Genomic DNA, 22,500 nt, shown 5'->3' with positions numbered 1-22,500 from the left:
CATTTTTCTATTTCACTCTTCATTGATGCAGCACCACACTTTCTTCAAAAACAAACCCACCGATTATTTCTCATCTACGTACATGACTGTACAATTGAAATCAGGGACAAAAGTGTCACATTTCAGGAAAACTAGTGCTTTCAAGCACAGAAGTCCCATTCCATGATGGAAAAAACATCTTTACAATAACCAACCACCCTGTTCCCTCTTGCAACATTGATGGGACAAAAAAATGTTCAAAGTATTTCCAACTAGTTTGTGTTTTACTTTCCTTTGTTTTAGATTATGATCATGTCAGTCTATAACACAAAGGGAAGTAAAATTAAAGAAACTTGTCTAGTCTGAAAAAAATTTCACTACAACAGACACAAACGTTTAACACCATGTACATGTAATCCTAACAGCGCAGCATCATGGGTAAGAAAATATGGTAACCAATCTGTGTGAGAAAAGTTTTGGTCACTCTATGACTGTACATCCACCCCTCATCGTACAATGTATGCCAATGTGAAACTCTGTGGTGTAACCCACGTTATTAGGCAGGAACAACTTTGATATTGGACATCCATGTTATGGTCAATTAACACCTGTCAAAACAAGGTATCTGCTGACCAGTATCATGTGACCATACATGTATCACGAGCTCAAGTTTAAAGCTCATTGAGGTCAGCTGGTACTGGTTTTCGATTGGATTGCAGGCTCAAGCCAGGTTAACTTATTGCAAGAATAAATAACACAGGAGCTCCACTTTTAGGCCTGGTTAAATCTACTTATTAACCCATTGACTCCCAGGGGTTCCCCATTGACAAGTAAAATTGTCTGGCGTTAGACTGGCCAGTTTAGGCTAGTTTGGACGTCAAAGGGTTAAACTTACACTAAACACTATTAATAGCCTTTTTTGTACAAGATTTAGTTAACATTCAAACCAAAAAGAAACCCTTTTTTTCTGTGCTGTCTTTTGTAAAGCAATTCCATCTCATTAATCTGCAATCCTGGACATACAGAATAGTATTGTATATGGACATGGGCCTATTGGCAATCTGATGGAATTGACACTGAGATAAAGCACAAAGACAGACTCAGATCTTTGTCTTAGTGTTCACCCAAAACAGGTCTTACAGTAAAGTCTGGCATGCAGCAAACTTACCCCGGCCTTTAGTCTGTAGGATCAGTGATAAATCTTCAGAGGACCAATGAGTGGAAAAACATTGAGGCTGGTGGATCTAAAATGGAACAAAAATATGAACAGTTTTGCAACAAGTTTGAAATAAATTCACAAGGCATGCAGCAAATTAATGTAAACCTACCAGGACTAAAGTATAATTACCATTCAAAAACTCCTTAATAATCCATGAACCTTCATGGCCTATCAAAACATGCCTACATACGCCTTAAACCCACTAAAACACTCCTCATTAGAATTCTCCAAATAAAGAATAGTAATGAGGCCTGGTTTGTTTTTTTTTTTTTTGTATGCTACATTGTAACATCCATCCCCCCACATTTTGAACCTTTTTTGGGACTCCCGAGGGACACACTTTTTGTGAAATGATAGTTAAGCTGTTCAAACACGACCTTGCTTGATTTTCGTCTTTAATTTATGAGCCTTATACTTTGTCTCTACGCCATAAACAGACTGAAGACCAAAACAATATTATTGAAGCTTCAACAAGAATTAACTTATCTATCACAACACTCCAGTCACAAACATTTCTTTATGCCATTTACACAGAACTTAAAACATTATTATAATAATTGTATTGTATGTTGTCAGTCATAATTTCGTACCATAACTATGGCAGCAACTGGTACAATATACAAAGATGCATCCATACACCCACAGACCAGCCAGGATCCAGATGGGTCCAGTGTTATTGTTCTGATTAACTTTGCAGGATTCTGACAAAACAAATACAAACTAAATTAAGTTTAGATAACAAAATTATTTAAAACTGCACTCAAAATGCATTGATCATTTCATAGGTTCATTTTAACCTAGTTATGATTTGTGAGCTCTCTGTGTCACATTTTCAATACCAGACAGAAAGATTCTACCTTTCCAAAGATGTTTTAAGTTAAAGTAATTTTGATAGATGTACATAGTCACCTGAAACCAAGAAACTTGTTTTATGACTGGAGATTTTCCTTTTTCCTGCCCCTTCAGTAAAAGTGAACCTGACAGTCAAAAATACCATTGGAAGTATTTAAAACTTTACAGAGACAGCAAGGGAGAGGAGGATGAGAATGCTTACCTGATACCTGATTTAAAAGCTTCAGTGGGGATGTACTGACAAGCTTCAACTCATAACAAAATAATTCCATATCTCATATTTCTCACTCCTAGGAGTCAATGGGTTAAAGGGGACATAGTTTTTGAGGGGATGTAGAGGCTGTTAATTAACCCAGTGACTCCTGAACCACCCCCCTCCCCCCCTCCCCAATTGATGAGTAAAATAGCCTGGTGTTAGACAGAGTAAAATCTATTAAGTCTCACTCCTAGGAGTCAATGGGTTAAAGGGGACATAGTTTTTGAGGGGATGTAGAAGTTGTTAATTAATCTATTGACTCCTGAACCACCCCTCCCCTCCCCCCTCCCCCCCACCATTGACGAGTAAAATAGCCTGGTGTTAGACAGAGTAAAATCTATTAAGTCTCACTCCTAGGAGTCAATGGGTTAAAGGGGACATAGTTTTTGAGGGGATGTAGAAGTTGTTAACCCATTGAATCCTGAACCATCCCCCATTGATGAGTGAAATCATCTGGCGTTAGGCAGAGTAAAATCTGTTGAGTTTCACTCCCAGGCGTCAATGGGTTAAATTAAATCTCCCAATGTTAAAACTGTAGTGTACTTTATTGGGTTAGAACACACCTCCATTACTTTTTGGAGGTCAACAGTCTAAGATCGTTCTATTGAGTGTTTACTACCTTCATTGCTTTCTGTCAGTCAGTTACAAAGATTTTGCAAGAGCTGAATATTAGTGAACAACTATTTCGACCTGGACATGGTTGTTCGAAAGCCGATTAGTTAACTTAAACCAGGATTAGCGTAAACTTTTGTTTCATGTTTTTACCTTGTTGGTGAAAGTTTCTTTTGCCTATTTTTGTTTTTCAAGATTGACTTCTTCTAATGTAAAGTTTCACCAAATATCAGCGTTGAAGAGCATATCGGAGTAGAGGAATAAACTTTTTGGTTAATTTTTAATCTGGGATTAGCGTCAATTGGCTTTTGAACAACCGGGCCCTGGTTTTTAATCAACAAGGGACCTCATCCTTGCTCAACCTCCCTGGGGTTTCTCATTGGCTTTTCTCGTTGGTTTCCTTATAAAAAATACTAATTATTATTGTTTAATCTAAATCAATGAAATCAGTGCACCTACGTTGTAAGTTATTATATATACCAGTATACTCTTTTCCCCAAATCCCCTTGTGACAATTAGACAACACTTTAATGTTATTATTAGTTCTCTAAGAAAGAAGAATTTAAACTTACCATTACTGCAGAGTAACACAATTAAGTTGTAATTTCTGTCTTCATGGTATGCCACCTGTTGAATTGACGGCAACCTCTTGACATCATCTGTAAAGTAAACACATAAAAGCTACAGACAGCGTGGGCAGAGTGTCCACAAAACTGAGCAAAGTATAAAAACTATAGCTTTGCATGATACTTATAATAACACATACATTGAACTGTTCATATGTGAAACAACACTCTTCACTCTGGCCTGAACCACAATGAGGGATGGGATATCCCTGATGTCTACCTGCCACTCCTCAGGAGGGAGGTGGGGGGAAACCAAAATTGAGGCAGCCTCGTTCTGACTTTGACCTTGTTCCCAGAGGTCAAGGTCACTCTGTTCCCAAAGATCAAGGTCACCCTGTGATCAACATGGACTGAGAGTCATCAAAAATTTAGAGGTGAATACTTTTCTGCCTTATTTTGCTACTGATACAATGAAACTTTCACTTTCTTCTGGATTACTACGCAGCAAATGAATCTGTTTAACTAATAATGTTAGTAATAACCAAATTTCAGGCATTGTCAAACACATCACATAGGAAGATATTATAATTTTGTTCCACTCTCTCTTAGCACCAGTTTCACTCTTGAGTAACTGGCACTTTTTCTCAAAAAAAGGTTGGAATCTTGAGTTCATGACATGATCATAATACTACAATTTTGTATTTTAAGATGATCCTCTCAATGCTGCCATCATCAGCCTTGCTTAATCTTATGTAGGACCCCCAATAACAGCTCCAAAGAAGAGGATCAGGGCATAGGACATCTGGATGTCTCAGAAATATAAAGAAAACCCTTTTCTCCTCCTGAATAAAGTTGACTTAAAATGATTTCCTCAATGATTATTTCTTTCGGAAAAATTTGGTTTTGACACACACGTACTTTTTTGTACAAGTAGATACTGAAAGCTGTCAGGAAGATGAGGGAATTAAGGGAAATGAACAGAGACCGAGGTTTAAGGTACTTAAGTGACCAAAAAACTCTCTGCCCGTACTTGAACAGCTAAGGCACTACCAGTCACTTCCATCTCATTGCCTTAGATGCCAAGATGCAGCCAGAGCAAAACAAAGACAACAGACCAGGCTGCCATACGATCCATGCCTGATGTCAGAGCACAGAATCACATCCAGATGTAATTACATGTAACCGTGACTTGATTTTGATGAGGGAGGAAGGCCAGATTACTGGGAGTAAAACCCTTCACTCAGGTTGAGATTGAGTGTAGCTAAGCACACACACATGCAGAGGTGGAGGAGGCAGTGTGGCACAGTGGTTAGGATGCTTGCCTGGGGAAAAGGGGTGGGAGACCTATGACATAACCACCATAAAAAGGTTTACCAGAAGTAAGCCTGTTTTTCAGCTCAAGTACGAATTTTTGTTTCCTTGATTGTTCAGAAGATGCTAATGCAAGTCAAATATCATTAATTTTTTGGGTTCTCATTTTTTCAAAGTATTCTAACGCAATAAGAAATGACAACAAGTAGCATTTTGTGTTTCTCTTCGCTTCCTGCCCTTTCCTCTTCTTCCTCCTGTACCCCTCCAGCCCGCTATTCTCCCGTGCTCCCACACCCCTGCTCCCCCCCCCACTTTCCCTGAGATCTGGAATTCCTGGTTTCAAGACCCGTTCTGACCCCTCGTGAAATTTGTTCTGGTTCAACTTCTCGGCCACACCTGTAAATAGCCAACTGGTTTGCCTTCGGACAGTTGGGATTCTTAATATTGTTGTTGTTCCGTTCTGTTGTTTCATTGATTGTGTTTCATTGGCCCTGAAACATCCCTACAGGGAGTGGTCAATTAGGTATATATTGTACTGTATAGTATGGCTCATGACCAATGTGCCAGTACAATTCCTCAGAGTGTATTCCCAGATACTCACCCAATAATAGGAACTGGTACCCATACCGTTTTCCTTTGCGCAAGCCGTACACTCTAGTAAGCGCATCTCAGTAAAGGTGTATGCAAAAACTTTTAGCAACATTCAACGTGGATGTCATACTCTACCCTGCAAGCAGTTGGTTTCTCATACGATTCCCAAGAGAGAAACCACTGCGAGCAACCGTTAGATTTTTTTTCCAGTGAGCATGTTCAAAGTACATGAACGTCACGCTCCACACCATGCATTTGACATCACTTTGTTTCATTTTGCGGCAAAAATATGGAATCACTATACAGAAGGCTCGCCCAAACACAGCAGTTACGTAGCTGAATGCATGTGAAAGCGCCAAAACAAATTTACTAACTTGTTTACCTTTTTAATTTATTCATTCTTTGCGCTGGACAGCGGCTCACTCAAAGAAACTGACGGTTGCTCGCAGGGGTTTCTCTCTCAGGAAGCATAGGAGAAACCAACTGCTCACAAGGTAGTCATACTCTGGATATTGAGTTTGGGTCGTTTCTGCAGTCGGCATTTTACGCTTAATCTTCATTTCACCCCTGTTCTGCAGTTTGCATAATTTGCATAAATATACAAGCTGACTGCTTTGAGCTGGCTTCCTGACCCACATTAAACTTACCTTTAGAGAATTTTTCTGATAGGCAAGGACGAACTCTTAACACACCAACCAACTCGAATAGTTCAAAAACCGACGCTGGCTTCACACTGTCCCAAGACTGCGACCTCGTGGATAACCGAAACGTTTTGTCCGACGTTTTCTTCATATTTGCTTAACCACAGCGAGCTGACGGCTATCTAATTTTAGCCATATTTTTGGGAACTGAGACCCCTAAAGACGAACTCGAACTTTACCTTAATGAGCTTTGGGACAGCTCTTTTCAAGGTTAAAGAATTTACAATCTTGCAATGGTTGGCGGCTAATGCGTCCGCCATCTTGGAGGTGGAACTACATCGGGACGGGATGTGGCATACTCATGATCAGATGGATAGGACGGGACGGGACGGGAAATCACGCGGAAGTATGACATGTCTTCGTCTTTGTGTGTGCTTCAGTCCGTACTAATATTTTTTCCCGTCCCGTTTTAACGCTGCAAACACCTCCGAGGGCACAAGTCGTTCATTACCTAATTTAATATTCAAAATAACAAGCTAAAAATGCGTCCTGCACGTGTAGAAATTAAATGGACACTTGAGACCACCCAGCTCCCCCCAAAATCAATTATGGGAAAATGGCGTGTTGTGGCCTTCACGGACTTTCATCCTTGACTTGGGGGAAGGGGGCATTTCTATTCAATTTTAAACTGTCCAAGATTGTAGGTACGAGTCCCGTTCATTTCAAGCTTCTTTTCTCACTTCCGCTGCATAATTGCTTGAGAGCAATTAACTTTATCTATCTGCCATGCTTCAGAACATTGAGCACGTCTTCTCGCTCTTTAACCTTAGAATTACGTGAGGATGGATGGGCTTTTTTGGAGTCAAAAGCGAGATATTTGTCCGTGTGCTTTGGTTTACGATTCACAAATTCATGCTACCATATTTCCATCAATGGCAAAGCTCCCCCAAACCCTCATAAAAACCAACAACACCCACAATTCCACTATTCGCTCTGACGAAGGGCTAACGCTCGAAACGTCAGCTTTCCAACTCGTTCCCGGTGGTAATTCGACCTTTATCAACACGTTTGTTGAAACCAGATTTTCCTGTTTCACTCTCCCACCGACGCAGCACCACAGATTCTTTAGAAACTAGAAAATTGTTTACTGTTAAATCCAAAAAAGCCAATGTCTGTCGTTTTCATTCTCCAATCTATGGTGAATTAGATAGACGGCTCAACTGAGTTCAAATGCGTTAGTACACTGTTACTTGCCGTTCCGCGTAGTTTCCTGATACCGTAAAAATGACATCCCCAACCTATCGTTTCCAAAACAAAGGACGGTTTGACCAAAGAAGAGGTCAAGGCTTTTTGTTCAACAACGCCATTACCAATATTGGCTATGACGGCAGAATGGGGCAGAACATTCCTTAAAGGGAATCTCCACTCTTACTACAGAATAAAAATGTGTTTTTAAAACAGTGTTTATATCAAGAAAAGTAAATTTTGAAATCGCTTATTTTCACTTTCAAATTTCGCGGGCGCAGCCATCTTGAATAATTGTGACGTGTTACGGTTGCCCCATTGTTCTGATACAAAGAGCTTTTGTCTAATAACAATAGGGCAACCGTAACACACGAAAGAAATAAGTTTTAGAGTCGCCTATTTCGCGGGCGCCGCCATCTTGAATTAATCTAATATTCAAGAAGGTGGCGCCCGCGAAATAGGCGACTCTATAACTTATTTCTTTCGGATACAAACACTTTCTTTGCAAATATTTTAAAATGAGTTGACTGTATTTAAAGTTATTCTTTTGTTGAAGTGGAGGTTCCCTATAAAAGGTTGACGGGTTTAATCAGCTGTTCTTCGTCTTCATATTAGTCGGTGCTCTTCTCGTATACCGCAGTTTCCGGCATTGCTTTCTTTGCCCAAACTGTAACTTACTACACTTCGTTGTTTGCACTTCAAGTAGACTAATGCTTATACTTACTGATGACAAGACACTCCACCTCGCACAAAAGGGGTGCAGCAAATAAGCAAATACAGATAACAAGTAAGAGCACTCATAAAGTGAAACACATTGTTTTATTCGGTCTTTTTACAATTCATTATTTACAGAAGTTCCAATAAAGATATTTACAGCTATTTATATGGAAGCTATTCTCAGATGAAAAACATGAGATACTCTTCTTTTGTGCCTCTTAGCATTTCTCTTTCTATTTCTTCTTTTTCTTTCCTCCTCCTTTCTTCCCTTTCTTCCCTTTCTTATCAGCCTCGTCATCCCCTGCTGCGGCTTTCGCGCGCTTTTTGCCCAGCGGCGTCTTGGCAAACCAAGTCTGCCAAAAAAAACAACAACAACAATCACGTGGATGTCTTTCGTTACGTCACATCACGTGTTTGACGATTCCTTTTAAGGGTGGCCCCAATGGCAAAAACGGGCTGGGCAAACTCTTGAATTTTGTGACCTCGTGGAGTTTCCACAGTTGTTTGGAAACAAATATCTGTTTCACAGAACCACACGCCACTATATCCAAAATGCCACCTCCCGAGAAATAGGCCACAGTAGAAGGATGACATAAATCATCCTTCTCTATCAAAACAAATTTTAAATAAGTCAGTACTTTCCACGACTTAACTATGGTTATTCGTTGTACATCATTTACCTTGAAAGCCTCTTCCTCCTCTTTGTAAATAGGGTCAATTCGAGCTAACGGCGCTACGAACTCCACCGCTGCCAAGGGCTTCTTCGACAGCTAAAATTAAGACAAAGTTAGAATAGATCATCCCAGCCTCAAATTTCCGGTGTTTACAGCAGTACAATAACGTCGCAAAAAACGGATAACGCCATAAGATGAGCAGGAATAGTATTCACCCCTACCTGCTGCAGTCTTCTCTCAGTAAGAATATGTTGAATGGCTTGAGCCATGTGACCTGGAGTGTAACCATCGGTTATTTTGGCCAGCGAACTCACATCCAATGCTTCAGTTACGCGCCCGCCGTACCTACTGATCAGCGACTTCCATAGCACTGCAAATCACACACAAGTTCTAAATATGAAGACCAAGTTTGGAGCTCCTCTGAGGTTATCTATGACCAACCCCGTAAGTCAGTGCTCACGGTGCTTCGAACAAGTGAGCCCGGAACCGAGATTTGTGGGGGGTGAGGGAGCGCTTGAAGTCTGAATAAATGAATGAAAGAGAACCGAACAAACTGCAAACGCGGGACAAACCTACGAAGGTTAGCTTTTCGGCCCATTTCCCTTATTTTTCTCCAATCTTTTGCCTCCCATTTTTCTCCCACCTTTTCCCTCTCATTTCACATGTGCTTCAGTCCATGTCTAACGGAAAAGAAAAGTTTCCTTCGTCCCCGTCACTCCCCCTGGAATATTAATTCTGAGTGTCGTGTAAAACAAAAAAGGTGTTAAAAAATAATATACTTACAGAATCTTGAAGCATAGTCGGGTCTTGGAAGAAGAAGAATTTTCTGGTACAAACCACAGAACGGCTTGATCTCGGCATCTTAGGTTAGTTAATGAAATAACACTGAAGAAGTCATGATAGCATTTTGCCAAGGAGGCATGGAACGGTTTGTAATTGGGATAAAAGAATCCACATTCGGTGACTTGTTCGTACATAGCTTGTTCTTACTGTCGGCCGCATGGATTCACTTAGAGCACTGATTGGAACATTTGATATTCTACGTCTATTACGATTGGTCAATAGAATGAAAACCGCTTTAGCGCAAGTATTTTGTCACCTGTTATAAATGATAACTGTTTAAATTCCGGACAAATAGAAACAACCGTACGTGTACAAGATTCTTAAAACAGAATGACGATATGGGAACGAAATAAAACTGACTCTCGGATAATAAAACCATTGCAAAGGATACCAAACGGCATTCTTGAGGTTCCAACTATTAACACTCTATCCTCTGGTTTGAGTGTTTTCAGAATCTTGGGTAGATCCTTCTTCAGTCGCTTGGGGTCAGTCTACAGAGACAGAAAGCACGAGGAAAAATAATAAGGATCATGTGATCAAAGTTCAACCGAATTATCGCTTATTATCAAGTTTGCGCGCGCTTGGCATCGGTAAATTGCCCTGGGCTGCTCTACCACCTGGGCCCGGTTGTTCGAAAGCCGACAAACTTAATCCAGGATTAGCGTAAAGTAATTTGTTTTCAACTTTTTGGTGAAAGTTTCTTTGGCTTATTGTCGTTTTTCAAGATTGACTTCTTCTGATGTAATTATTAAATCTCACCGAATACCACCGTTGAAAAGCATTTGGGAGTAGAGAAATAAACTCCTTGGTTAATTCTTAATCTGGGATTTTTGAAGAACCGGGCCCTGATCTATCAAGGCATCTGGGAGGTGGTGACTTGCGAGTTCGTGCTGCAGTGTATATCCCGAATGGAGTGAATGAATGATTGTAAAATAAATGAAAGACATCTGTTTTGAATTGCGTTCTTAATTCAAGTCATTACAGCCGCAATTTAAAATATAAACGTACGGGTAAGTATACGAACTTGCAAGTGACTAGCTTCCAGATGGCGTGGGTAGAGCAGTGCTACGGAATCCACGGACGCAAGTCCTAGTCCAAATCAAACCTGAACTTTTAATGCTTTCTTTGCAACAGCTGAAGTTACTAGCAACTGTGATGATCACTCTAGTTAAGGCGGCGAAATACGAGATACAAAAACCCTCAACTTGGCGCGCAACATTGTTTCGTTGCAAGTTTTGATCGATGTTTCGCGTTTTTCACTTTGCTTTGCATGATCAACTTGACCCGCAACAAATGTTTTTGTTGTGCAACAAGTTGATCATGCAAGGTGAAAAACGGCAAACATCGACCCAAACTTGCAACGAAACAATGTTGCGCGCCAAGTTGAGGGTTTTTGTATCTCGTATTTTGCCGCCTTTAGGGTCACGTTGATCCCTTCCAGAAAGCAGTCTGAATATGTACGCTTGTATGTATAAGTAACAGTTTGGCGCGCAAAACCACCTCAATTTTCATATCATGGCAAGCGCAACAATTAGCAACAACCGTTTTTTTCGGGTGCGGAGACAATCACAGGGAAATCTTTGACCGCGCGCTTCAAGTTGTTTAGCCTTTTTCCAGCGCGCAACCATGGCAGAAATTTGCGCAAAATTCTACTTTTTTCCGCATTCATCCAAAACGAAGTGAACTGTCCGCTCAACAATGTAGAGTTGAAAGTAATCGCTGTAGGTCAAGGCGTGCAAGATCAGCTTGATAGAAAAAATCAAAGCAAGCCGCGCTTATTACCTTGTCTGTCTTGGGAACTTTTTTAACGAAGGTTCTTTCTGCGTCTCCGAGGTATACAACTGAGGGTTGAAGCTGCCGAGCAACCTAAAAAACGAAGCAGAAAGACAGTGAGGTGAAGATTATAAGCAACAAACACTATTGCGCAGGAGAGGGGAGAATTTACACAGGGTATAATACATTGTCTTAATGCAAATAACCCCCCAAAATAAACTGTATTACGGGATTTGCGAAAATAGCGAATAGCCCAGATAACGACACCAAGGGGGCTGTCTCTAACTCTGACCTAAAAGTGGGTTCTTGAGGGGTCAATGAGGTGTTCTGATACCAAGTCTACGATTGCCCACCACGCAATCCACTTCTTAGTGAGAGAAGAATGAGTGACGAAGCCGAAGGAACGTCTCCATGACGTACTTTTAATAAGCAAATGCAAAGTGCAAAGAAAGCGTCCTTTTTTAAGTTCCTCAAAGACCTCAAATTGTCATCCGACGGAGTTTTGAATTCAAGTCTTCACCTTAAACACCATGTGTAACATCATCTGGAGGCCAGCTTTTCCTGGATATTTGCCCGCAATGTTAGCAGCGGTCAAGTCAAACATATTCGCACCAGTTTCCGTGCAGATGCAGTGTACCAACATTTTCTTTCCAACGCCTCGTGGGCCCGCGATCAGAACAGACTTCACCAATGGAGACTTCTCGTGTACTGCTTGAGATCCTGATTAAAATGAAAGCAATAACACGATGTTGGTGTAAACGGATAGCTATGTGGCACTTAATAAGCCAAAATGGCTGAGACACTGACGAAATCGCATATCCCTTCAAAATAATACCAAAAGAAATCAAACCACTCCTCCATCTTCCTTTCAATGTGAACACAAGACTGAATTCGGCAATCTCATAACATTGGTTAATGGCTGAAGCGGGAGCATGTGAGATTTCCCGCGTTTATCACAAGTCGATTTGTCCTAGATAATTTGCGAATGTTCCACAGTGTTACCTAATGGCAGGATGGCAAACTCAGTGACGACTCTTCTAACATCAGACAGAGAGGGCATGGGTTCAATATTAGCCTGTCGGAGTGTGGTACCCAGGTAACTAGAATGAGAAGATAAAAAAAGAAGACTGTTATTGTTGACGATGGCGACGATGATGATGATAATGATGTTGAAACGGCACAATGCGTAAAATTCTCATTGGGAAGCAGCATTTTCGTATCTATATCAAAATACAAAATACTTGAGTTATAGCGTTACCAAGAGTAAATGACAAGACCATTCGAATGTCTTTTCCAGAACGGGAAATGTCATTGTCAGTACTTTTCTTGACTTATAGTTTATTGAATGTCAAAAAGACAAAAAATGTACCTGTATTCCCCGTAATATTCTCTGAGTTGTGTCTTGGGAGCTCGTACCAAAATACCCTCATGGACCAGCTCTTCATACAAAGACTCTATGGTCCTAAACAAGAGCAAAAGTATTGAAAAAATACAGGATCACCTAAATATGCAGCCGCCATTTTTTTCAGAAGAGAGAGGGTGACTGATTATGTTAGATGACTTCTATCTTTTGAGGTGAACCAAAAAAAGTTCAAATCTCAAGTGAAGGCCGAGTCCAGTTTTTAAGATCCAGCATGCAATTCCCTATCACAATTCGCTTCACCTTTAAACTATACCGGGCCTAACATTAAAAAAAAAATTAACGGCTCGTAAGTGACAACAGATAAGAACTGAACACTGAAGACGATTTACATATTGACGTTAAGAATTTATGAGACTGAACAAACCTATCAGCTGTCAAGTCTTTTTCCTTCTTCTTTTTCTTTCCTTTCTTTCCACTTTTCTTACCGCTTTTCTTTTTTTTCTGAGTCAACACAATATTAAAATACGTTAAGTGACGATGACGATGCGATTTTGACGATGACGATAATGATAAAGATGACGATGACGACGACGACGATGATGATGACGTATAATGACGATGACGATAACGATGATGACAAATGACGATGACGATAACGATGATGACGATGACGAGGACGAGGACGACGATTATGATGACGATGATGACCACGATAGCAATACAAAACCATGATTCAACATGATGTTGCAAAGTTCACGGTTAAAGAGCAGTTTTTAAGCAGCAAGTGGGTTGCATAGCAAGTGTTTTTTCCCCCCAAGAAATTTATACCTGTCAACATGCAAGCACTACAGAATTGACACAGAATATCTTCCCCTCCCAAAAATACCCACCACAACTCGTTCCATATAAATCTGGCTTTATTTTTCTGGCGTGCAGTAAATTGATTTTGGTAGGTTTAGTAGTTCAAGTTTCCCAAACCTCGCATGATTAAAAGAGCGTTTATAGATTACTTACCTTTTTCCCGCTTTTCTTTCCACTTTTCTTCCCCTTCTTCCCTTTCTTTCCTCCCTTTTCACGATCAACAGCCTAAACGCAATCATAACATCATTATCAATAAAATTATTATAACAACACGAAACAAAAGTATCTATTTCCACGTGGTTAAATTGTGCGTGTATCAAGTTGTTTATGTCATGTTTGAAGAGCACAAGAGCAGCGGAATAGTAATTCAAGTTAAAGAACTGCACAAACCATCTTTAAATTTTTCAACTCTTGTCGCATCAATTCATCAACTTGCTTTCGAATTTCTTCCTCGACTTCAATCCTACAAAATGAGATGTAATATAAGGCTTACTGTAATTGCAAACAACCATTTACAATAAAGATGGAAAAAGACCACAGTTTAAAAGTTTAACAGGGTTTTGAGTCTGCGGATTAAATCCTAGAATTTAGTAATTCAATTTAAGCTACAAAGCAGTAACTTTCCTGTGGCCAGGTGCTGTTTATTTTGTTGTACAAGGTGGTTGTAACTCTCGACTCTGAGGATGAAATCATCTAGTGTGACCATTCAAATGAAAGCTACAAATCAGTACTTTCCTGTGGTGCTGTTTATTTTGTTTTAAAAGGTGGCTCTAACTCTCGATTCTGTGGGTGAAATCATTAAGTGTGACCATTCAAATGAAAGCTACAAATCAGTACTTTCCTGTGGTGCTGTACAAGGTGGTTTTGTGAATTACCATCTATTGTAAGTATTTTCCAATCCAGCATTATGTGCGCTTTTACACAGTTTACAAGAATACCTCTTTGCTTCTTTGATTAACTCTGCATCATGCTTCTGTTCAAAATTTGTGGTCTCATCTCTCATTTGCCATACATCTGGAAAAAAAAAAAAATAATAATAAAGTATTCTCGTTTGTCTCACAATGTGGTCACTTGTGATGTAGATCACGACCTTTTGACTGCATACTGCTAGTCTTCATCAAGGAAGGAACAACACACCGAAACAGCAAGGATCAAAATGCACCAATCACAGCTGCTGAAAACTAGCAGCATACAGTGGAATTAACATCATGATCTACATCACAAGTGACCACATCATGAGACAAACGAGAATACTTTATTATTTTTGTACTTCACCACGATGAATAACAGCAACCTTTTTTACGACAAAAGAAAAGATGTTATTTTAAAACGGCACCTAACATCACTTTTCAAAGATGTCTTGCAAATAATATCTGTGACACAGCATCATATTTGTGTAGTTATGGTACTGTGGAAATATCCACCACTGCCAAACAAGGTATTATTTGTTTGCTTGTTTATTTATTTGTCATTTATTTATTATTGATTTATGTTCCTGTTAACCTTTATAAGTAGCTGCAGCTTCATTCACAGTCGGTACAAAATTTGACACTTGCATCTTTATGCCTTCCTCTTCCTCCTACAATACAATAAATTAAAAAGACTTAATTTAATCGACTTCTGTACTCTTTTCATTACTGACCTTTAGATTTGACTGGAGAACAAGTGCAACTATAGAAACCTAAGTATGCACACCCACAAACCTAATGTGTATGACAGTGTCAACTAAATAAAGGTATGTTGACACCAGAAAGACAAACAGAGAGACTTAACACTGAGAAGCAAAAACAAGCTCAAAGAGAGCTGGGTGTTAATGGAAGTGTCACAGCTACAATGGCGGCAGCATGATGATGAAGAATTCCATCCCTGAAAAGCATAATATTTGTGAAAGATGTGAAGAGAATCACCAACAAAATAAGAAGAACTTACCTCATCTCCTCCTTTTCCTTTGCCCTTTCCTTTGCCTTTCTTATCCTTTTTGTCTTTTTTCTCTTTCTTTTCCTTCTTTCCTTTCTTTCCTTTTTTCTTTTTTCCTCCATCTTCATCCTGTTGCATTTTATTAAAATTAATATTAACCCATTGACTCCCAGGGGTTCCCCATTGACAAGTAAAAAAAGTCTGGCCGGTTTAGGCCGGTTTGGACGTCAAAGGGTTAACACAACCAAATCTGCAGATTAATTCCACCCATTGCACACATCAGTGTTTTGTCTGTCTGATAATTAAGATCACAGTTACATAAACAATGGTGCAACACACCATTTTATGTCATGGATTCATTTTGACCTCATCTGTGATCCAATATTGGACAAAGCTAGGTGCAGTTCAATGGAAATCACAGTTTAACAAAGACTTCAAGTCAGATAATAATAATTTGTTTCCCTATTCCAAGAGTCTTTCTTTAAATCGATACAAAGTTGCAAATGAAAGCCACTGAGCCTCCTTGGGAAAAAATTAATGCCGGTACATGGATACCGGTATTTACCTTCTGCGCTTCTTCTTTCTCCATCTGTTGTGAAAAAAGACAAAATGGAAAATGCAAACTGATTTAAATGGGTTCATGTAACAATTCGATGAAAACTGTTGATGCAAATCAATTATTATTACTGGAACAGAAAATTGTACTGACCTCAGCAGGGTCTTTCTCTTTAAATATGGCAGCAGATCCACCTTCATCATCATCTGGATAGTCAGGGAATTTGCCTGTCTTATCTCTGCATAAATCCAAAAAAAAAATTTAACAGTCAATCTTTCCTCACAAGGCAGTTTTCACCAGTCAATGGAATTGCCAAGAGGACGAAAATAAGAAAAGATAAGAAATAGAGCAATTAATTAATGCATGGAAAATTTCACTAAAAAAAGATTAAAAACCAACCATTTAACAATAATTAAATGGAGGGACAGTTCAACTGGACATCAATGTGCAAGACTGTGGCTTTTAAATAAATGAGGAATGTACACGTGTCCTGATCTACAACAAGCTAAATAATGTTGGAGCCATAATTATAGCAACATTGTGTGACTCTCGCCGCCACAATGCACGAAACTTAAGGAAAGCACAAAAACAATAACTGTTAGGTATTGCGAGAAGCTGACCTGCATTCAATGAACCATTGCCTTATCTGGTCTTGCATATTCTCCTTCACATCAGGTCCTTCTATTTCTCGAATTTTCTCTTTTATGGAAACAAGTGCCTGGATACAGAAACCCAACAATAAGTGCTTACTTTTGATCAGTCTAAATGCCACCTTAATGTCAAGATGACAAATAGATGTGACACTTTAGTACTGCTACAAGTAACTTAAGGTATCACTCCAAAAAGATATCTGGTTACAGTGATTGAGGTGGTTATTATATACTCCCACTCATGAACAGCATCTTCCATCTACATGTATACCTGACAGTGTATGCCTGAGCTCTTTGACAGAGTGCAAAGTTTCTTGTGACTGTATAGTTGTACTACTAAAGTCACAAGAACGTTTGAGCTACTAACAGTGTGCACTGCCTCAACCTAACCACTATCAAATGTCATAATAATGCACATGTGTTAACGAGTTACCCATTGGTTTCAATAAGTACCACAAGCAGACGAAAACCGTTGGCTACTTTACTCAGAGAAGTTGGCTACTTTTTTCCTTAAACTGATTCAGAAGTAAATTAAGACAAATCCTTTCAAAAAAAAAAGTCATTTTGACCATGAAAACAGTTGGCTTATATTACTTACTCTACTAAAACCAGGTGCTAACTTAAAAATTTATTGAAACCCCTCAAGGTAACCTAAAGTTATAATGCCCATCCATGCTAGACAAAGTTGCAAGGTATAATCCAGCTGAGTACAAACAGGGCCTGAACAATTGATGGAATCGGTGATATATGGCAATTGATAGCAATCGATATCAATAAATTGATATTGATAATCGATGGACAATTGATCGTGCAAGTTTTTGTGATTATCGATTGTCATCAATGACATTGATAATCGATGAGAATCGATCAATTATTAATAACTTTGATTTTCATTGATTACCGATTAAGTAACACCAATAAATATTGATGACACTCGATGAAGTTTGTCACTACTTTTGTGTGATTATCAATTATTGGTCTTCAATTGGCCGATGCCAATTAATTAACCATAATCGATTTCCATCGATTGTTCAAGCCCTGGTACAAAATACCGTAATATCTGACATACACCTACAGCATCACTTCCCTAATGTAGTGTGTCATAATGTTGGTGGAAAGCATTTTCATCTCACCTGTTGATATTCCCTCTCATGTTCTTCCTGCACAACCCTTCGATGCTCCTAGAAGCAAAGTACAAACAAAAAAACATTTTAAGACTAATCTTCCTTTTTACAAACTCCAAGCATCATGCATGGTTTGTGCCTGTACCTCGGTTTTGTTGGCTGAATGCATTGGTGTGTCTTTCCGATCTTGAGGATCAGGTGGAGGAGCCTAAACAAAGATAAAAGAACAAACAATTTTTTTATAAATATACCCTTAGGAGATCGAAATTTTGAATTATGTTATGAATGACTAATTTCTAAAGAAGAAGAAAACAAAAAACCAACAAGCTAAGGAGATTATTAATTTGGAATAAATAATAACAAGTACAACAAGACATGTAAAGAACTTGAAATTATCTACATCCTGTAGACATGAGACCATTAAAAAGTGCTAATAGGAGAGACGAAACTCTTGCGTTTGGAGGGGGCTAGGGTATACACCTAAAATTAAGCTAGCAATATACACTGGAAAATTGAAGGGAGCAAATAACATTATTCATATAAGAATCTTTTAAAAAATGCCAAGACTACTACTGCTAAGTAGTGAGACTGCTACTTCCAAAAAATCCTGCAAAAGCCTACTCCTTCCCCTGCTAAGCAAGTAACTGTAAACAGCTTTTGACTAACTCACCATCCCAACAAATATCAGTTCGTCTTCCCTCATATTCTTAGTTCGTCTTCTTTGTGAGAAACCTTTCCACACCTATAATTTATAGACAAGACACATAATTTTGCTTAATTAATGAAAAAGGTTCATTTTAGGCATCCTCTTTTGACGATAAAATTTATCATCAGAAGAGGATGCATAAATTGAACTTTTTTCATTAATTAAGCAAAATTATGTTAGAATGATATTAAATATCATTCTAACATAATTTGAGAAAGTGTTGTGGATCTACAAGCTGCAGGCTCCTGTGGATCTACTATAACAGCAAAAAAGAAAAAATCTTTTTTTTCAGCATATTTCTCATTTTCTTTGGACTAGGCAATGGCATCCACAAGTTACAAGTTAATTACATTGTAGGTCCAATAAAGGGTCGCAATTAATTCAAAAATGTTCAACAAACCTTCTGTATTTTCGTAGCAGCAATATCAGGATCCATTGTTGGTGCTCCTCGTAACTGAGCTTGACGTTCTCTCTCCTCTTGTTGCCTTTATAAAATTGAATTGAATTGCCATTTTTTTTATCAAATTATGATATTACTTCATATTGGTTAAGGCTCAAAAGACAATTTTTCTTCCTCCACCCCTAAGGGTATAATTTGTACAACAGTTTCATTCCTTATGATTTTGTACATTGTACTTAATGGTTCAGAAATGGCTTGTACAGTACAATCATCAGTGTCATCAATTCTCTTTCAATATCTGATTTAATTATTTATGCATATAGTTTCAAATATCTTAAAAGACAAGGCAAGGGGAAGGGTGCATGGTTCAAGAAGGAGATTTGAAATTTGAGAAGAAAACAACTACTCCAAAAGCATTAAAATTTAGTGTTCTGCAGTAATTGCATAATTATTATTGATTAATACAGATTGGAGAAACTACCTGATTTCTTTCATGAATTTTGCTCTAAGTCTCCCTTGCCTTGCTCTCTCATGTACCTGGAAAAAAACATTTTTTAACGTAAATATGGGTTATTGACCAAGCATGAGGTCAAGATGGCTGAATATTGGCCAAGTTCTTGTTTGTATGTTTACGCTTGTCTCGGTTGAGAATTCGTTGTCTCAGATAGTAAAACAATATATTGTACTGGTGTAGAGGTAGTGTGAGGAAGGATTGTCAAAACGGTGGGTTGCATTTCAGTGAGCAGTCAACAGTTCTCAGCCACATTTCTCGGCTATTTAAAGGGAAATATTTAGGTATAGAAATTACTTTTAAAAAATACTATAATACAAAAAACATAACAATGCTAATAAACTAACTATTAATGTTAAGAAATCAAATTTTGCTGTCTTTAGGCCCAGACAAAAAGGAGGTAACCATAAGACATGCATCAGAATTCCGGATAATAACAATAATGGATTTGTGCTTCTTGAAGAAAAGGATGTAAAATTCTTGGGAGTGCATCTAGTGAGTGATCCAGCAATCTTAACTTCACAATAACATTATTATTATTATTAATTATAATTATTATTGATGAATAAAAGCATACAAACTGATTATGATCTAATTAAGATCTCTCTAAGAATTGATATGATGACAGCAGAGCTACAGTAGATAGGACTCAAACACCAACATTAAGCAGAAAGTACAATGAAATACTGTAACAGTAAGCAAAGTTTGATTGATGTTGAGGAAAAAACATATATATATACAGCTGTATATAATTTATTGTTTGATTGATACTGACCTGAATAAGCCTAATGGCATCATCTAGGGTCATCTGAATCTCTTCTTTTTGCTGTTAAAAAACAGTTTTATTACAGTTTCTGATATTACTTGTAATTAAAAGCATTTGGTTAATGAATAGGTTGATGGGCAGATTGAGCATTTGAATGATTGATGGACTGACTGCTGACTCCAGGGACTTACTGACTGCTGACTCAGCCAATGACTCACTGACTGCTGCCTGACTGTCTGAGACTGACTCACAGACTGCTGACTGATGGATGACTTATTGACTGACTGCTGTGACTGAATCACAGACTTCTGACAGGCTGTCACTCAGACTGACTGATTGACTCCATGATGGCTATCTGACTGACGGCTTACTCAGTGATGTCTTTTTTGATTTGTTGATTACAGTTTTGTTGCTTCATCAATTTTGCTAATGATTTCTTGTATTATTGTTTTATAATGTCTTTTTTTTCATAATTCAATTTGGTTTTTGTTGATGTCTTATATGCCATTTCATAGGTTTGTTGACTTAAGTTCATTCCTTTAAGTTCCGTGACACCCAATGGCTGATTGACTTAAATGTTATTGATTAAATGTCCTGCAGTTCATGTAATATAATATTAACATATTAATGTTTTAACATCAATTTACTCACAGGTGTTGTTTCTTGTGGTCCCATCTTTGCAAGAATCCCGCCCAACATTTTCTCTCGTTCCTGAAGAACTTTAGAGTTCTCATAGGTAAAGTACTTTGGTACTGGAATTTCAATGTCATCCTATAGACAAACATACAAGTGTTCCAAATGACCCTCTGGCCAGTTACGCTTATATTGATGACAAGATCATGCAGCAGCACTAAATATCCTTTTTAATCAAGTTTTACAATGTACAGGAGCGAGGATGGCACAGTCGGTTAGTGCGCGACCTTGGTGCAAGAGGTCCTGAGTTTGATTCCCGGATCTCACATCCTTGTTTTGACTTCTTTCTGTTCTGTGTAGCTTAAGTTGCTTTAAATACCCGTAAAACGGAGCACTGATGGAGAGGGGGAAGTAAAATGAGCGCACTGTCGACATCAGGTTTGTCAGTTGAATTACTGTTATGAGTTATTGACGTTAAATATGGTTGCTTTAAGTTTACTTTACTTTACTTTACTTTGACTTGTGGATTAAAATTTAATCTATTACTCACATAAATAACATGAATAATGTTTGAATAATTTGAGTGAATAATGTGTTTCTTTAATGGCTCTGAACCAATGAATTATTAATAAATTAATTCTAACAGGCACGGAGATCAATAATTTTTGTTCCAACTTTACTCCCCAAGAAACAAGGAAAGTGTTCTAAATAAGACGTATGTCCATTTGTCTCACAATGTAGTCACTTAGGTTGTGAATCATGATGTTTCAATCAACAACCTAAGTAACTACATCGAGACAAATAATCACACATGTTATTGTTTATTTACCACCAAGATGACCAGTAAATTTACCTCTTTTATGAAAAGTCTAAATGTTTTGTTAATGCATGGCTAATAAAATGCCTTTGCTTGGACTTGTTATTGTCACTAATTACTCACTGGTGTAAGTTTGAGATCTGAGAGAACATCATCAAAGTAATGATACTCTGAGAATTCCAGTAAAACCATCTCATTTTTAAGCTCCAAGATTCTTCCCATAATCCCATCAAGTAAATGCCGCAACACTCTTCTCTTTTGTGGATGCACCACCTGTGACAAAGAGACCAAAATTTAAGTTAATTAGCTACTGAAAAACTGATGTTGGCCCTCCACCACAGCCCTGGTACTTAATTATTATTCACATCAACTATTTTAAAAAAGCTACATAAAATTGAAATTATATCATATAGATCCAGGCCTGATAACAACAATAAAAAACTGTCAGTTCTAAGATGGTGTGGTGCTCTTTACTAGACAAGAAGGCTCTAACTTTTGAGCCTATGGCTGAAATAACATATATAATTGAAGATGTTCAAATAAAAGCTACTGAGCAGTGCTTTCCAGTGGTACTACTTGTTCATTTTGGTACTGTAAATTATAATATGTTGGTTCTTGGGCTTTCACCTATGGGGATACTGAGTGAAGATTCAACTGAACTACCGGTAACAGCTACAATTTATGATAATCCTACAATTTATTATGAACCTTTAATTCACATTTGATTTTACCATAAACAAAGCTTAGTTCCATGTTCTTTTTAAACCTGTTATATGAGAGAGTCATTCCTTTACTAGAAGTTTAAGTGTTAAATAAATATAAAAATCAAAAAGCACCTGATCATAACATTCTTCAATCTTTCTAAAGATCTGAATGTATTTTATGTACATGACAGCAAACATCTGGAATGCAGCGAT

The 22,500-nt window shown here is 38.2% G+C and overlaps 2 protein-coding genes across 7 annotated transcripts in view; both read right to left on the bottom strand.

Annotated features, from left to right (window-relative positions):
* The window catches only part of LOC138011577 (uncharacterized), a 48,258-nt gene extending 41,891 nt beyond the window's left edge, over positions 1–6,367 (bottom strand). For 4 of the 6 annotated variants that reach the window (XM_068858646.1, XM_068858648.1, XM_068858647.1 and 1 more), the window contains exons 1-5: positions 6,034–6,325; positions 3,491–3,577; positions 2,108–2,175; positions 1,789–1,899; positions 1,148–1,223 (exon numbers count right to left, since the gene is read on the bottom strand). In XM_068858646.1, coding sequence (XP_068714747.1) covers positions 1,148–1,223; positions 1,789–1,899; positions 2,108–2,175; positions 3,491–3,577; positions 6,034–6,178 — 487 coding nt within the window. In that variant the 5' untranslated portion in view covers positions 6,179–6,325. Of the gene's footprint in view, positions 1–1,147; positions 1,224–1,788; positions 1,900–2,107; positions 2,176–3,490; positions 3,578–6,033 lie in introns of all 6 variants that reach the window. The other 2 variants (XM_068858649.1, XM_068858651.1) reach the window with 1 other exon arrangement.
* Positions 6,368–8,072: 1,705 nt separating this feature from the next.
* Positions 8,073–22,500, bottom strand: part of LOC138010527 (dynein regulatory complex protein 11-like) — an 18,667-nt gene continuing 4,239 nt past the window's right edge. Inside the window, exons 3-29 of the mRNA XM_068857509.1 lie at positions 22,420–22,500; positions 21,707–21,856; positions 20,785–20,904; positions 20,143–20,193; positions 19,338–19,393; positions 18,857–18,941; positions 18,421–18,492; positions 17,896–17,958; positions 17,760–17,807; positions 16,597–16,694; positions 16,130–16,214; positions 15,986–16,009; positions 15,433–15,549; positions 15,007–15,082; positions 14,442–14,517; positions 13,894–13,966; positions 13,657–13,728; positions 13,067–13,143; positions 12,649–12,741; positions 12,282–12,379; positions 11,800–11,999; positions 11,289–11,372; positions 9,898–9,997; positions 9,447–9,524; positions 8,885–9,033; positions 8,670–8,759; positions 8,073–8,342 (exon numbers count right to left, since the gene is read on the bottom strand). The exon at positions 22,420–22,500 is cut by the window's right edge and continues 6 nt beyond it. Of these exons, the coding sequence (XP_068713610.1) occupies positions 8,223–8,342; positions 8,670–8,759; positions 8,885–9,033; positions 9,447–9,524; positions 9,898–9,997; positions 11,289–11,372; positions 11,800–11,999; positions 12,282–12,379; positions 12,649–12,741; positions 13,067–13,143; positions 13,657–13,728; positions 13,894–13,966; positions 14,442–14,517; positions 15,007–15,082; positions 15,433–15,549; positions 15,986–16,009; positions 16,130–16,214; positions 16,597–16,694; positions 17,760–17,807; positions 17,896–17,958; positions 18,421–18,492; positions 18,857–18,941; positions 19,338–19,393; positions 20,143–20,193; positions 20,785–20,904; positions 21,707–21,856; positions 22,420–22,500 (2,436 nt within the window). The 3' untranslated portion in view covers positions 8,073–8,222. The remainder of the gene's footprint in view (positions 8,343–8,669; positions 8,760–8,884; positions 9,034–9,446; positions 9,525–9,897; positions 9,998–11,288; positions 11,373–11,799; positions 12,000–12,281; positions 12,380–12,648; positions 12,742–13,066; positions 13,144–13,656; positions 13,729–13,893; positions 13,967–14,441; positions 14,518–15,006; positions 15,083–15,432; positions 15,550–15,985; positions 16,010–16,129; positions 16,215–16,596; positions 16,695–17,759; positions 17,808–17,895; positions 17,959–18,420; positions 18,493–18,856; positions 18,942–19,337; positions 19,394–20,142; positions 20,194–20,784; positions 20,905–21,706; positions 21,857–22,419) is intronic.

The sequence above is a fragment of the Montipora foliosa genome, chromosome 7 (assembly GCF_036669935.1).
Source record: "Montipora foliosa isolate CH-2021 chromosome 7, ASM3666993v2, whole genome shotgun sequence".
NCBI classification, from domain to species: domain Eukaryota; kingdom Metazoa; phylum Cnidaria; class Anthozoa; order Scleractinia; family Acroporidae; genus Montipora; species Montipora foliosa.
Note: the sequence above shows the minus strand (reverse complement) of the source record. Positions and strands in the feature narration are given on the sequence as shown.